Source organism: Sorex fumeus, unplaced genomic scaffold (genome assembly GCF_029834395.1).
Source record: "Sorex fumeus unplaced genomic scaffold, SorFum_2.1 ptg000014l, whole genome shotgun sequence".
Lineage (NCBI taxonomy): Eukaryota > Metazoa > Chordata > Mammalia > Eulipotyphla > Soricidae > Sorex > Sorex fumeus.
In genome coordinates, this window is record NW_026606071.1 from 36,303,160 (window position 1) to 36,318,782 (window position 15,623).

A 15,623-nucleotide genomic window follows, 5' to 3' on the forward strand; every position below is an offset into this window, starting at 1 on the left:
GAGAGTAATGTGGAGTTCATGCCCAATTCAAACAGCTTAATCGATGGCTGAACAAATAGCAGTACTCCTACATTATTTAAAAAAAAAATTCAGCTGACACCAGGGAAAATCGGGACACGGTACAGAGGAATAAAGACACCCCTTTTCCCCGGGAGATAGGGTATATCTGACCCTTTTCTGTCTCTTGGGGTGCTCCAGAAGACCCCAAAGTGGGCTCGGAGCAGGAGAAGTGGGCTGAAGCTGGCAAGAGAGGGTTGCACGAAGCCCCCCAAGCCCAACATCACACCCAGAAGAACCCAGGGGGTGGCGACAGGCCAAGCTGCAAATCAGGTGCTAGGGAGTTTTCCTTCCAACTCCGCTGCCCCTTCCTTCATCTCCTGTTCTGTCTGATAAGAGGGAGAACAACTGGTCCCCACACAGAATCTCGTTAAGGGCTATAATTAATGATTGGCCTCATCTCGAGGCCAGGTCAACTCAGTGCTCAGTGTGTCCCACCCACCCACACCTTTGGGAGTGCCCCCAGCCACTCCTTCCAGTGCCTGGGTGCTCGAGCTCCGAATATATAATCAGAGGATGACCTAATGGGGCCAGAAGAGTTCATCTGCCCCAGTGCTTTGCTGTCAGTTCTTTTATTTTTATTATCCAGAGATTAAGTCACTGGTTTATGTTTAGCTGGGGGTTCTCTAGGATGCCCAGGTCCTTTCCGGCCTCTCGGTCACGGACAACATGATGGTTCTGAGGAGACCGGTGGGAAGAGGGGCGTGGTGGGAAGATTTGGGGCGGGATGGAAGGATGGGAGGGGGCAAAGGCATGCGGAACCTGGATGATACCTTGAATTTTCTCTGGTCCATAAGAAAATACAAACTCCACTTTGCCATATTCTGGAAATCGATCATCTGGAAAAGAAAGCGAGACAAAAATGGGCTGCTGGTTCTCAAGATAAGACTCTTTAGGCTCCCCCCACGCGCTGATGCGACCCCGAGTTGCCGCCCACAAATGGCTCCTCTGCTCTCGAAAGGCCATGATCTCAGAGGCACACAAACCAATCTCAGAACCCAGAGGCTTCTGGCAGAAATGCTTCTGACCTGTGGACTAAGCGATAGCCCCGTGCTGACCCGAGAGGGAAAGGGTGTTTGTCCCCATGCCTTTTTCCCCCTCTGCAGCAGCATGGTGACCACCATCTTTCAGAGCCTAATAGACAGAGGTACAAGCTTGCAGTGACAGGGCACATGGGGCCTCTCGGGATGGGGGGCGGGACCGACCCTTCCCCCTACCCGGACGAGACCCTGAGTTGCAGATTATCATTATCAGCAATTAAAAAAAATTATTGGGGCTGGAGCAATAGCACAGTGGGTAGGATGTTTGCCTTGCACACGGTCAACCCAGGTTTGATTCTCAGCATCCCATATGGTCACCCAAGCACCACCAGGAGTGATTACTGAGTGCATGAACCAGAAGTAACTCCTGTGCATCGCCGGGTGTGACTCCCCCCCCAAAAAAAAGAGCAAAAAAAAATTATCTAATGATGGCTTTTTGGCAGGTCTGATTATTGGGGGAAAATTCCAAAATAGTAATAGTGGATCTTCTGTCAAAAAATTGAATGTAATCAAAGTAAAGAGATAATAACAGGCAGGGGGAGAGGTGGGATGGGAGGTATATTGGGGTTCTTGGTGGTGGAAAATGTGCACTGGTAAAGGGATAGGTGTTTGATCATCATATGACCGAGACTTAAACCTGAAAGCCTTGTAACTATTCTCATGGTGATTCAATAAAAAAAAAAAGAGGTTTTCAATTTTGACATTCACCACTTGAATGAGGAATATTTTTACTCATTTATATAATTCCCATTATTGCTCTACTTGGGCTGGAGTGACAGCATGGAGGGTAGGGCATTTGCCTTGTATGCAGTCGACCTGGGTTCGATTCCTCCGTCCCTCTCGGAGAGCCCAGCAAGCTACCAAGAGTATCCCGCCTGCACGGCAGAGCCTAGCAAGCTCCCCGTGGAATATTCGATATGCCAAAAACAGTAACAACAAGTCTCACAATGGAGACATTACTGGTGCCTGCTTGAGCAAATCAGTGAACAACGGGAGGACAGTGCTACAGTGCTATTACTCCACTTACATTTTTTTGTTACTGGTGATTGATCACAGGGTTTATCTATGGAACTCAAAATACTACAGTTCAGTCTTTAATTTTTTTTTCAAAAAAAATTGAATCACCGTGAATTACAAAGAGGTTGAGTTTCAAGTGTATATTGTTCCAACTCCCCTCCCTTCACCAGTGCCCACTACCCTCCACCAGTGTCCCCAGTTTCCCTCCTGCCCCCAGCCTGCCTCTGTGGCAGGCACTTTCCCCCTCCCCCATTGTCTAGTGCTCCCTTCCCTAACATCCCCCTCACCCCTGCCCCAGTGGTGGCAAGCTTCCTACTGAAGACCAATTCTCCCGCTCTTCACTTCTATCACCACTGGGCATTTGAAAATCGCCTACATAAAGAGTTTTCTTTATATCCCACATATGAGAGCCTGAGTCTGAGTCTGAGTCTGAGACTGCTCCCCTCTCTCTGGTTGATTTCACTCAACATGACCCTCTCCAGCTCCATCCACCTTGCTGAAAATGACACGACTTCATCTTTTCTTACAGGCCTCTATTTCTCCATCTGTCCATTTAGATCTCCAACTCCCCCCCGCCCTCCACCTAAGGGGAGGAAGTTTGCCTTCTCTCCCCAGCTCCCCCCAGCTCCCCCTTTATTGGTTCTTCCTTATTTGCCCTTGGTAAGATGGAAACATTTAGGCATTTTCCACATTGGCCCTCTTGGTTCCAGCAACAGGGAAATCTCATCAGAGAAACATCCTTCTCCTGTACCAGTATCAACTCACTGCGGGACCATGTCCCCCACCCACCACCACCACCACCACCACCACCCTTAAGCTCCATCTCTACTCTCTGGCTAAGCTAGAGAAAGATCACTGTCCACTGATTGAGGGCAGAGAAGTTACAGCTGGGCAGTGTCCACTCCCTGGGGGTCCCCACCATGCCAGTGCAGGTCTATATCACTAGGGGTACCACTTCAGACTCCTCTGTCCCTGCCAACTGTGAGCTCCTTGGAGGTCTGCACTGACTCACCAACTTCCTCCCCAAGGGATCCCGGGCTCTGTCTGGCACACGCCTAACACAAGTACAAAAACATGCGGTACTTGGGGGATGAATGGTAAATGGGTGGAAAGGCAGATGGATGGGTTAGGTTTATGGATAAATGAATTTGGAAGGTGGGTGAATGGGTGAATTATGGGTGGGTGGAGGGGAAGATGGGTGGATAAATGATGAAGGTAGGTCTGGATAATGGATGGATTGATGAAGGATAGAAGATAAAGGAATGCTAGGTAGACAGATGAATGAGTAGGTGGATGGGTGGGTATATGGATAAGTGAGGGGATGGATGGATGGATGGATGGATGGATGGATGGATGGATGGATGGGTGGATGAATGGATGCACGCATGCATGCATGGATTCATGGATGAATGATATATGGGTGCATGAATGTATGTATGGATGGATGGATCCATGGATGGATGGATAAATGAATGGATGCATGCATGGAAGAACGGGTAGGTGGATGGAAGCATGCATGCATGCATGGAAGGATGGACGGTACATAAGTGGAGGAATATAGCTATATGGATGGATAATGGAATGGATGGATGAGTGGGCAGATAAATAAGGGTATGTATATATATGGATGGGTGAGTGAGTGGACAGATGAAAAGATTGAGTGTGTAGATAAAGGTTTGTGTGTACAGGTAGTATGGATGGTGGGTGGATAAGTGCTGTGGATGTATGGATGCATGGATGGATGGACAAGTGGGTAAACAGAAGAACTGGTGAGGCTATGAATAGATGTATAGATGTAAATATGTTCCGTGCATGAGTAAAAGGTAAAGGTAAAGGCCCTCCCGTTGATCGTCGATTTGCTCGAGCGGGCCCAGTAACGTCTCCATTGGAGACTTTGTTGTTACTGTGTCTGGCATATGGAATACTCTCGGTAGCTTGCCGGGCTCTCCAAGAGGGGTGGAGGAATCGAACTCGGGTTGGCCATGTTGGCCGCTTGTAAGGCGAACGCCCTACCCGCTGTGCTATCGTTCCAGCCCGTGCATGAGTGGTGTAATATAAATAAAACCTCAAATAGATAAAGAAACGAAAGCAGATGCCTCCTCTTCCTCCAGACAATGGCTTCCCATTTGCTGAGTCCCCCGCACTTGCATTATTGCTCTTCCCTGCTCTTCCCTGAGTAGTTACTTCCTTGGCTCAACGAACACACCTTTTTGTTTGGTTTTGTTTCTGCTCTGTGTGTGTGTGTGTGTGTGTGTGTGTTTTAAATCGAAACTTCCTTAGGAAGATGTGAGAGGAGAGAAAGAAGGGAGATGTACTCAAGAGTGAACACAGGCAGCAAAGCAACATAACATGTTTGGTCTATAGACTACTTTCAGCTCGAACACGATGGCCACTCAATACCTCTATTGCAAACCACAACGCCCAAAAGGAGAGAGAGCGCAAAAGGAAATGTCCTGCCACAGAGGCGGGGTGGGGTGGGGGGATGGGGTGGGGGTTGGTGGAAGGGCTACTGGGATCATTGGTGGTAGAGAATGGGCACGGGTGGAGGGATGGGTACTCGCTCATTGTATGACTGAAACATAAGCACAAAAGTTTCTAAGTCTGTGACTGTTACCCCACAGTGATTCATTAAAAAATAAAAATTGAATACTAAAAAAAAGAAAGCAGCATAGCAACAAGTAAGCGCAATTCGTGCTCTAGCTTGAAGCGCCAAAGCTCAACACACGCACCTTTGAAAGCATCGTCAAGGTCTTCCTTCCCGAAGACGACAGCCAGGTCATGGATGGCGCAGGTGTGGAACTGCACGCGGAAGATGACGTCTCGAGTGGGGCTCCGGAACTTCTTGTGGTAGCACTTGAGCTGCATGGGAAAGAGGCAGAGCCCACCCGGGACCTGAGGAGGGAGGCGGAGGTCCCGGGGAGCATGGGCGGGGGGTGTGATCCCAAGGAGCCTCCTTATCATCTACACTGGCACCTCTGGGGAAACTTCTAGAACAGCAGAACCAGGCTCGCACTGCAGGGAGCAAAGTATCCTCCCTCATACGGGCCACTGACTACAAGTCCAAGTCAGGGTGGACAAAGGGAGAGTAGGTACGAAGCATAGAAAAAAAACGGAAGAGAGGGGAAGGGGTCCCTGTGAGCTTCTTAGCCAGGAGGCCGCAGCGCACACAGAGGTGTGACATGGCCCACATGTGGACACTGGGCCAAGGGGGTGAAAGCTGAGCTGTGCAGGGGCCTGAGAGCTCCAACCCCACCCCTCCCTCAGCACAGGGGAGGCAGGAGGGAAGTTGGAAGAGAGAAGGAGTGAGGAAGTGAGACAGAGCTCCAGGGCCCGGGCACTTACCAGGATGTCACCCTTCAGGAGCAGCCCGGGCTCGATGGTGATGCAGATGCTGGTCTGGCTGTCCCCCTGGACGTTGCTGCAGGCACGTGGGCAGAGGGAGAGAGGGAGGTTGAGGGGGCCGGCCGCTTTCTCCCTGCCCTGCCCCTTGGTCCAAGAGCTACTAAACCAAGGCGCCCACTCCTTCCCTCCTTGTGCCCTGGCCCACACCTCGGGGCTTGACCTCCAGACCTCCCATCCCCACGGGGTACCTACTAGATGCCAGACGTGTAAACAGGTTGCATGGCCTGGTAGATGCGGAGAAAGGGCCGGCAACCTGGAAGGGAGGGAGGGGTATTGGCTAAGACCTCAAAAATGAAGAGGGAAAGAGGGAAGGGGAAGAAAGAGGGAAGGAAAGAGGGGAGAAAGGTGGGAAGGGGAAGGGGTGAAAAGAGGAAGATGAAAAAGGAACGGGAAAGTGGAAGCATCCTGCCAACTTTCCACCTGAATGGTCCGGATTTCCTTACAAGGCCAGGGCCGCATCCCACCTGCTAAGCCAGGTTCAAACCAACTTTGCAAAGAACAGGCTGGGCTTGGAGAAAGAAGAAATGGCTCAGTGAAGACCCCAATCCTGGAACTTGCCCACAACTGACCATCTGACTCTGTTTGTTCTTGCGGTTGCCACCTCCAGCCGTGGTTGGTATTATGGGTCCCCTCCATGTCCCTCAGAGCAGTGCTGGGGGAGCCATACTGTGACCAGGGGTCAAAGCCTTTGTCCCTCCCACCCTCCCAGATGCTTCTTTTTTTTTTTTTTTTTGCTTTTTGGGTCACAACCGGCAATGCACCGGGGTTACTCCTGGCTCATGCACTCAGGAATTACTCCTGGCAGTGCTCAGGGGACAATATGGGATGCTGGGAATCGAATCCAGTCGGCCACGTGCAAGGCGAACACCCTACCCACTGTGCTATCAATCCAGCCCCCAGGATGCTTCTTAAGAGGAGATGGGTGGCAGGAATGTGGCTCAGTGGGAGAGGCCATGAGTTTTCCCCCACCCCCTCAACCCCTGTGTCTGCCACATTCTCATCATGGACATGAGGACCCCAGACCCCAGGTGCTATGGCAAGTGTGTCATCTCCAGAGCACAGCAATCAAGAGGACATACCCAGACATCACAGAGAGGACAAAAACAACAAAGAGAAGGAACAGGAGAGAAAGGGTGGGGCAGGGAGAGAGAGAGAAAGAGAGAGAGATGGATGGATGGACGGGCAGAGGAAGGGAGCCAGAGACTCAGAAAGGTACCTCCTTTAGACTCGAAGTTGGGGATGCCGTGCATGATGACGTGGTGTAGGAACAAGGGCTTGTTGTTCATTTTGATGGAGCCAGAGAGCAAACCGCTGAAGTAATGCACGTACCTGGAGCAATGGAGGGGTGGGATCAGCTTCAGCCCGGGAGGCGGGACTGGAGCAGATACATCCTCATTCCCTGTGTCACCTGGCCTAGCCCTCCCCCCACCCCGCCCCATCCCCAACCCCTAGGCTTCCTGGCATCTACAGTCTCTGGTCAAGCTCCATCAATGCCCCCTCCCTAGCTCCTGGTACCCAACTTCCCATTTAGGGTTCTCTGGCACCCCCTGGTGGTCAACTCAAGTGTTTCTTTCCTGCTTCTCTCCCAGCCCCAGGAATCTCAGGCTGGACCAAAATCTGCCTCCCCTCTACAAGCACCACCGCACATATCCCTAACAAACTGCTCCTTCCTGCACACCACACTGCAAGCAGGCTGATCATCCATGTGAGAGCTGTGATGGTCTCGACACCCCCAGTGCTCACACCAAACCACAGCCCTGATTCTGTCCCCACAGACCCACCAACCCAAGTCCAGCACTAAGTTAAATCCTTTAACGCCCTTCGCTTATGTTTTGCATCACTCTGAAAGGCACAACCCATTTCACTTGACCTGCTTCCAACACCTGTCTCTAGGGGAACACCAACCCCCCCACCCCAGGCCCCGGTTCTTTTAAGAAAGATCTTGTTGGAAGGATGCGAGTTAGTCATCTCCCCTCCTTCTTGAGGAAGAGAGGAGAGTCAGACTCGTGTGCGCACACACACAGCTAGAATGACCCAGGCGGAAACGGGGGCAGAGAGAAAAGGATTCTGAATTTGGGCACTTCCGTAGGAGGACAGGTCAGTCTTCTGGCTGAGCCTGTTGCCATTTCCTCCTCTTCTGATTGGCCAGGGAAGCCAGCCTGGGTCCACTGAGCCCATCAGCACGCATCCTGAGATAGTGGAGGCCAATGGGGCTTCTGAAGGTGGGCGGGGCCAGCACCCACAAGGTCGTGACAATGGGCCCCTTCTGTCTCTGGGCGCCTTGGCCCACCTCCAGGCCTATGGGTCTCTGTCCCTGAGCCAGGGTGGAGCCACCTTGTACAGCCCAAGCAAGATAATCTGATGGGCAGCACCCGCTCCTATTCAGGCCGCTGCTCCCCCCCATTACTCAAACCGGAAACCCGGAATGGCGGTTCCTATCAGAGCTGGGGATCGTGCCAACAGGATGTGTCCGTGTGCTGGGGGACAATGGGCCGAGGGGTGGAGTAACAATGAATGGGGTGGGGGAGCTGCAGGCAAAGTCCTGCCTTGGTGGGGGGGGGGGCCTCTCCACCCTCTGCTCTGCCCTGAAGGCAGGGACAGGGAGACAAATGCCCTAGAAGCTCAGCAGTTACACTTTCACATTTGGGCACCGACCCACACGGCTACCCCCGCCCCCACCTCTCCACCGCCACCAGAAGCAGATGTGGGTGCCAACAGGACCGGGGACAGCAGACAGATCATATAAACACACACACACACACACACACACTCGTGTGCACACAGAGCAAGGGGAACCCCCCAAATCACCACACACACACACACACACATACACACTTGAAGAGGCAACTGCATGTGCACACAGAGCAAGGGAGACACCCCCCCCCCAATCACCGCCCCCACACACACACTCTAAGAGGCAGCTGCGTGCGCACACAGAGCAAGGGGAACTTCCCCCCCATCACCTCCTTTCTGAACAATGACACTGAGCCCCGTTTTTTTTTTCAGCTACGAGATGAGTCCCTGCTGCTTGCTTTCCAAGTCACGTGGTGCCACCGTAAAACCACGCTCTTCTGTGTGTGTCCCTTCTCCTTCATGGTCCAGGGGATGCCTGCAGATGAGCTCACCCGCCCTGTATGGTGAGCCAGCATCTGAGAAGTCGGTACTTAAGCAGAGTTCTCTCTGCTTAAGCCTTCTTCCCTGCAAAGATGCTCGGTGACTCTCAGCTGCTATGTCGGGGGTTGGGACCAGGTTTTCCTGCATGTAGAAACACCGCATATTTTTTTTTTTGCTTTTTGGGTCACACCCGGCAATGCACAGGGGTTACTCCTGGCTCATACACTCAGGAATTACCCCTGGCAGTACTCAGGGGGCCAGATGGGATGCTGGGGACTGAATCTGGGGTCGGCGACATGCAAGGCAAATGCCCTACCCACTGAGCTATCGCTCCAACCCCACTCCCCATTTCTTGAGACAAGGGGGGCTTGGGGAGGTAGTGTACACACACAGCATCACTCTGGAATATTCCTGGAGCTGTGCTTGGGAGTAACCCCAGGCAGTGCTGAGGCTCCAGCTGGGGCCAACTGTGTGCCAGGCGAGAGCCATACCCAGGGAACTATCATCTTCCAGCCGAGACACTGCATTTCTTCTCAGCACTGCCCCAGTTGACATGTGTCATATTTTAGGCACAAAGGACCCATTCTCGTCTCTTGCCAAAGAGGCAGAAACAGCCCTAAACAAGCACAGCCCCCTTCCAGCAAGGCAAGATGGGAGTGCCGGGGTGTGAGTTGAGGATTCCCAGTGTGGAGAAGTGGAAAAGCGCCAAGACCTAGAGATGGAGGTCCTGCTTCCAAGAGGTTCCAAAGTCCCCGGGAAATTTAGCCCCATCACCCCAGGGGAGCTCATCGGGGATGGGAGGGGCAGGTGAGGAGCACTGGGGGCTGAGTCCTGCCCTGGGGCTGGATTCCCACCCTTTTGGGGGATTTCCCCCACTCAGCACAACCTCCCCAATCCCCGACTAGGCCCCGGTTCTGCCTCTGCTGTCCTCAAACAGATCAGACCTCACTAAACTACATTTACCTGCCGTGCAGAACCCAAAGGCAGCTTGCAGGATGATGGCTGGCATGACCTGGAAGCACTCCCTGGGCCCATGGCATACTGCTTCCGGGTCTAGTCTAGCTCCGCCATGCTCCCTGCAGACCTTGGCCAGTTCAGGCCCCCCTTCCTAGAGGGGACAGGCACTTCCTCTGTATGAAGGAGACTCCTAGATTATCATGTGACTGCCCATTATTGTCAGCATGTGCTCAAATTCACCTTCCCCAGGAAGCCTTCCCTGACCAGCCTCATCCAAATAGCCCCGCTCTCTCCTCCCTCCTTGCCTCAGCACTCAGATCTTCCAGATACAGTCTCACTCACACAACCACATGCTTACAGTCCGCCTTTCACAATGGAATATCAGCTCGTTAAGAGCCAAGGGTTCACCAGACTCCACGCCAGGCTGTTTCACTCGGGGCACCCCAGAGGGGGACAGGTGAGACCCCTCCCCACCCCCAAGGGATCCAAGTCCCGGCAGCTGACCTCCACAACCCAACCACTGCCACGCTCAAGGCTGCTCCCTACACTCTCTGGCCGACCCTCACACACAAGTGAACTATTCCTGAACCATTTTCACCCACACAACACATCATAAGACACAACCGACCCATTCTCCAAGAGTACCACATCACATTTGATGGGGTTCAAATAGTAGGCAACCAATCACAGAGGGAAATATATATATATATATATATATATATATATTTACAGATATACATATGAAAGTTCACAAGGTTCAACCTTTAACAACATGTCAGTGATCTCTTATAGAGGGTCTTACTGGCCCCCACCAAAATAGAACAATCTTCACACTCTTTCCTCTAAGGATACTTTTTGGTAGCATTTTCGGTGGTTTTTCATAACAAACAATATAAAATATATTATTTTGGTTCTGCTTTGGGACAGGAATTGGGGCTTGGGATGGAAAATCCCAGATATGGTGGTAGGAAGGTGTAAAGGTGGTGGAATTGGTGTTGAATACTAAATGTAATCAAATATTGTGAACTACCTTAAATAAATAAAATAGAGCCAAGGGTTCTGCTGTGCATGCAGGAGGCCTGAGTTTACTTCCCAGCACCAGTGCTCTTCTGAGCACCACCAAGAGTGACTCCCCACCCCCCAACCCCGGTCCAATCCCTAGCACTGCAGGATGCTCCAAAACATAGAATTTTTTTAATAAGCTGAAGATGATGTGCAAACTGTTTTGTCTGGTTTCAAAAGATGCCAATAAATACTCAAATGAAGTGTGATGTGTAAAATGTTCTAATGGAATGAATAAATCCCGTCCTTCCCCCAACCTGGGCCATGGAAGGCTCTGTTGCACGTGGGGGGTGGGGGTGGAACCAGTCTTTTAAGCTCCCCTGGCAGGAGGTGACCTTCTAGGGCCTTGGCAGGCAAGCGCAGTGCCCACCACAGTGATGGGCACCCCCTGCAGGTCCAGGCTGACTGCAGGGCCGAGACCCCCCTGCCTTCTTGCACTCACAGAGGCCCCAGCCTCAGGAGCCAATGATCAGGATCCCCCTGCTGAATAATATTGGATTTTCCTTGCTGCTCCCACAGGGAGCTTGAGGTTTACTGAGCCACTCCCACAACAGTGCAACTGAGGCACACCCAATTCCATCAGGCACTAATAGCCCTATATTGCTTTTCTCTTTCCTTTATGTCATTTGCCCGGTTTATTCAGCAATGTCCTTTTTGTGTAGACAAAGGAAGACAGTTGATGCTACACTAAGTAACATTAATTAACATTGAGTTCATTGACTCCAAAATAATATTTACTCCTGTGCATCCATATTTACTTGACTTAAGCCTCAGTCACCCTTAGTTCCTAGCATTCCAAGAGCAGGGTCCCAGCGAGGGACTGGATGGACCCAGGGCAAGCTGTGAGCTACCCTGGCATCAAAATGGGCCAGGCCAAGTGCTATAATACTTAACTCTAAGTTAAGAGCACAGTCATGGACACCCCCAGCCCCTTCAGGCACACAGCCCCACCGGGTTTCCCTGGATCTCCCGAAGCTCACCCTGCTCCTGGCCAGCAGCTGACCACGCATGCTGAGTGCACATTCCTGGAGTGCCCCCCGGCCTCTAGCCCACCTCAATGGAGCATGCACGGTCCAGGCACACCCTTTCCAGACACCCACCTCCTCTGGGATGGCTGGCCGATGGGCACAATCTTATCTTCATAGAAGCGCTTCATGGCGAATCGGTCCAGGGCCTGGTCGGCGCTGTGGGAGAGATGAGGTAAGGGGAGCCCCGCCCCCCACCGCCTCACCCCTGCTCCCAACACCCTGGCCTGGGAAGAGTCCAGTGTCTCCCTCCACTGATGGCTGCAGGGCCCTAGACCATGGTTTCACTTCTCAGCCTGTGTAGGGGGGACAGGGACTGAGCCATTCTGACCCAGCCTTTCCGTCCCTACTCAATGAGGGGGACAATTGCACCCTCCTCCCCCAGCTAGGTAGGACCACCCAGGGAGCCAGCACCTGAGTCTCAGCACGTGGGCACAGAGCACCGGAAGTGCTCCCCCATTGAGCACAGGTAAGGCTGGGCTGGCTTCCTGCAAGGTTTTTTTTGCTTAGTTTTGGTTTGGGGGCAGGGGGGTCATACATGGCTGAGCTCAGGGCTTACTCCTGGCTCTGCACTCAGGGATCACTCCTGGTGGGGCTAACGGGGTGTCAGGGATTGAGTCTGGGTTGGCCGCATGTAAGGCAAATGCCCCCCTCCCCTCTGTGCTATCGCTCCAGCCCCTCTGGAAGTTTTAAAACCATCCACCTGCTAGCCACCCTCCCATAACATTCTACCCATCCTTAAAAAACATGTGAAGGGATTCTGCAAAACCCAGAGGCCGCAGGGAGCACCCCTCACTCTCAGAATAACCCCAACATCTTTTTTTTTAATGTTGCTGAGATTTTTTAAAATTTTTATTAGTGAGACACTATGAGGTACAGTTGTAGACTTACAAAGTTTTGTGCTTGGGTTTCAATTATACAATGATCGAGTACCCATCCCTCCACCAGTGCCCATTTTCCACCACCACGGATCCCAGTACCCCTCCCACCCCCCAGCCCCCCACCCCACCCTGCCTCTGTAGCAGGGCATTCCCTTTTGCTCTCTCTCTCTCCTTTTGATAACCCCAACATCTTATCAAGGCCAACAAGAATCCCCCAGAGAAGGTATAATGGTGGTGGGATTGGTGTTTGAATATTAAATGTAATCAAATATTGTGGGCTGGAGCGATAGCACAGCGGGTAGGGCGTTCGCCTTACAAGCGGCCAACATGGCCGACCTGAGTTCGATTCCTCCGCCCCTCTCGGAGAGCCCGGCAAGCTACCGAGAGTATTCGATATGCCAGACACAGTAACAACAAAGTCTCCAATGGAGACGTTACTGGGCCCGCTCGAGCAAATCGACGATCAACGGGAGGGCCAAATATTGTAAACTACCTCATAAAATAAAAAAAAATTTTAAAAAAATTTTTTAAATCCCCCATGGCCACTACATCCCTCCAGCCAGGGGACTCTGCCCCCCTTCCCTCTACACCTCCATTCTTCCCTCCTTCGCTCCCTCCAGTGCTCACTCCTCAGCCCCAAACAGCCTCTCGTATCTTCTCCCCATCCAAAGCCCCCCCCCCCCAGTCCCTGAGACTTGATGTCAACCCATCTCTCCTCCCCTTACTCTGTTCTCTGCTCGAATACCAGCATCTTAGGGAGTCCCCTCTGGAGGGGCAGAGACAGCACAGGGTGAGGGGCTTGCCTGGCACACAGCCCCAGTTCAAGCCCTGGCACCGCAGACGGGAGCCCCAACAGGAATGATCCCTGAGTACTGAGCCAGGAGGACTCAGCGCTGAGCACCGACAGGTCTGGCCCGTGTCCTCTTGACCGCACGCCCGCCCCTCCCTCTGCTCTGTCAGGGGGCTTGTCACCTGCTTTGCACATGAGTGATTTTATTTGCTAGTATTCACCAGGGTTTGTGCATTCCCTGGGCTGAGCCCAGGGCCAGGCACGGAGCTGGGGGCGTGGCTGCGAGGGGATGAATCCCCATCTCTCTGCAGAAACACGGAAGGGGAACCTCCATGGTAGCTTCCCACTCTTGTTTCCAGGAGGAAGAGAGCCCAGCTGGCTGGCCACAGGCAGGCAGCGGAGGAGGGGGAGCTTCTAGAAGGTTCTGCCAGACCCAGCTCTTTCCGATTCTTTCCCGATTCACCCAGGGAAAGAGAAATCAGCAGGACAAGGCAGTGTCCCAGGAAGCTTGTTGGATGGGGGTTGGGGGACCCTTGACAGAGCCTGCACCCCAACTCCAGGCTTGAGGGCGGGGGCTCTCTTCCCCCCACCCCCAGACTGTGAGTCCCTATTCTCAGTCTCAGACCTTCTCCTGCCTGTCTCTTTCCTCCCACCTCAGAGAGGGGCGAGGCCAGTGGGCAGACAGAAGGGGGCATCCGTAGCCAGCAATGCCGGGCCAGGGGGCTCCTACCTGGCTGAAATGTTGCTGTAGTGCATGTAGGCGGCAATGACGACACCGATCCTGCCTCGGTTTCCCTGAAAGAGCGCCAGAGCACAGAGCCGATTATTTCTGTGCAGGAAAACAGCAGATCCCAGCAAGTCTGGGAGAAAGGGGGGAAGGATGAAGGAGGGGGAGCAGGGTTGAGTCCCAGGAGAGAAGCCCCGGAAAGTGCCACAAGCTGCCTGGGGAAGAGAAACAGAGCACGCATGCACGCTGAGTCTAGGCAGGCTGGGCTCACATACATACATACATACACACGCTGCCTGACACACGCACCTGTGTTCACAAGTGCATACACGTCCTCATTGTGCTGTACATGCTCAGATGCACACATGTCAGGCATGCACAGGCACACGAGCACACAGTTACAGCTGTACCCAGGACGTGCCACGTGTGTGCAAATGTGCACACGCACAGGTGTGCCCTCCCCGTGAGTGTGCACCTGCGCGCATATGCACACGAGATCACACGCACATGTGTGCACGGTGGGTATGTACACAAGTTTTACACATTCCCTGCATGTACACACAGGCAGGCATGGGCACTCAGTCGTGTGCATGGCATACGTGTATGAGACACATGGATGTACGTGCAAGGCCACATGTGTGCACGCACATGTGCACGTGATGACCCAGGGTCCCTCTCTGACCTTGTTGTGCAGGACCACGACGTTGTGGGGGTCAGCATTGAGCCAGGTGTCCATGGCCTTGCAGACGCTGCAGATCTTCTCCAGGGCTGGGGTGTGGAGGTCGGGCCAGCCAAACTCCAGGACCTATGGCCAAGCCAGGCATGGGTGAAGTGGAAGCATCGCTGAGTGTGGGCAGGGGGCAGCAGCACCCGTGGGCCCCCACGGGGCCTCGCGAACAGGCTGGCTGAGACCAGAGACCCATGCCAGCCTCGTCCAGAGCCCCCCTATGGCTTTCGCGTCCTCTCTGTGTGTTAACCCCCAAGGTCCTGTCCACACAGCGTTGACCTCACATCGTACTGGGGCCCCTGCTCCCCCAGACAGTGCTGCCGCCCGTCTCAGATTGCAGGAAAGCAGAGAGAAAGGCCCATTCCTGGCATTCTCGTTCACTCTCCCGACCCTGGACATGCTGACTAGTGATTTTTCTGGCCAGCTTGAGGAGCCGGAGAGACGGGGCCCAGCTGAAGCCCAGCTTCTGGCTCCCGGAACCGTTTCTAAACTCAGAACTTCATTTTTATTTTATTTCTATTTTTTTTTTTTTTGTCTGAGAGTCCCACCTGGCAATGCTCGGGGCTTACTCCTGGTTCTACAGTCGGGAATCACTCCTGGTGGGCTTGGGCAACCATAAGGGGAACCAGCGATTGAGTCCAGGTTCAAGCCCTGGTTCAATTAGTCAAAGGCAAGGCAAGCACCCTCCCCACTGTGCTATAGCTCTATCCCCTAAACTCGCAGCTTTAAAGCCACAGAGAAACTCTGTTCCCTGGATATCTCCAAGTACCATGCACTGTGTGACACTGTGTGATTTTTTTAGTGGCTCACGAGCTGTGGCTTAG

At 53.0% G+C, this 15,623-nt stretch overlaps 1 protein-coding gene across 3 annotated transcripts in view; it reads right to left on the reverse strand.

Annotated features, from left to right (window-relative positions):
* TNS1 (tensin 1) overlaps positions 1-15,623 on the reverse strand; it is a 157,218-nt gene that overhangs the window by 83,749 nt on the left and 57,846 nt on the right. For all 3 annotated transcript variants that reach the window (XM_056111616.1, XM_056111615.1, XM_056111617.1), the window contains 8 exons: positions 14,755-14,877; positions 14,076-14,140; positions 11,750-11,833; positions 6,733-6,845; positions 5,709-5,769; positions 5,457-5,532; positions 4,844-4,973; positions 831-896 (listed from right to left, as the gene is read on the reverse strand). In XM_056111616.1, the coding sequence (XP_055967591.1) occupies positions 831-896; positions 4,844-4,973; positions 5,457-5,532; positions 5,709-5,769; positions 6,733-6,845; positions 11,750-11,833; positions 14,076-14,140; positions 14,755-14,877 (718 nt within the window). The remainder of the gene's footprint in view (positions 1-830; positions 897-4,843; positions 4,974-5,456; positions 5,533-5,708; positions 5,770-6,732; positions 6,846-11,749; positions 11,834-14,075; positions 14,141-14,754; positions 14,878-15,623) is intronic.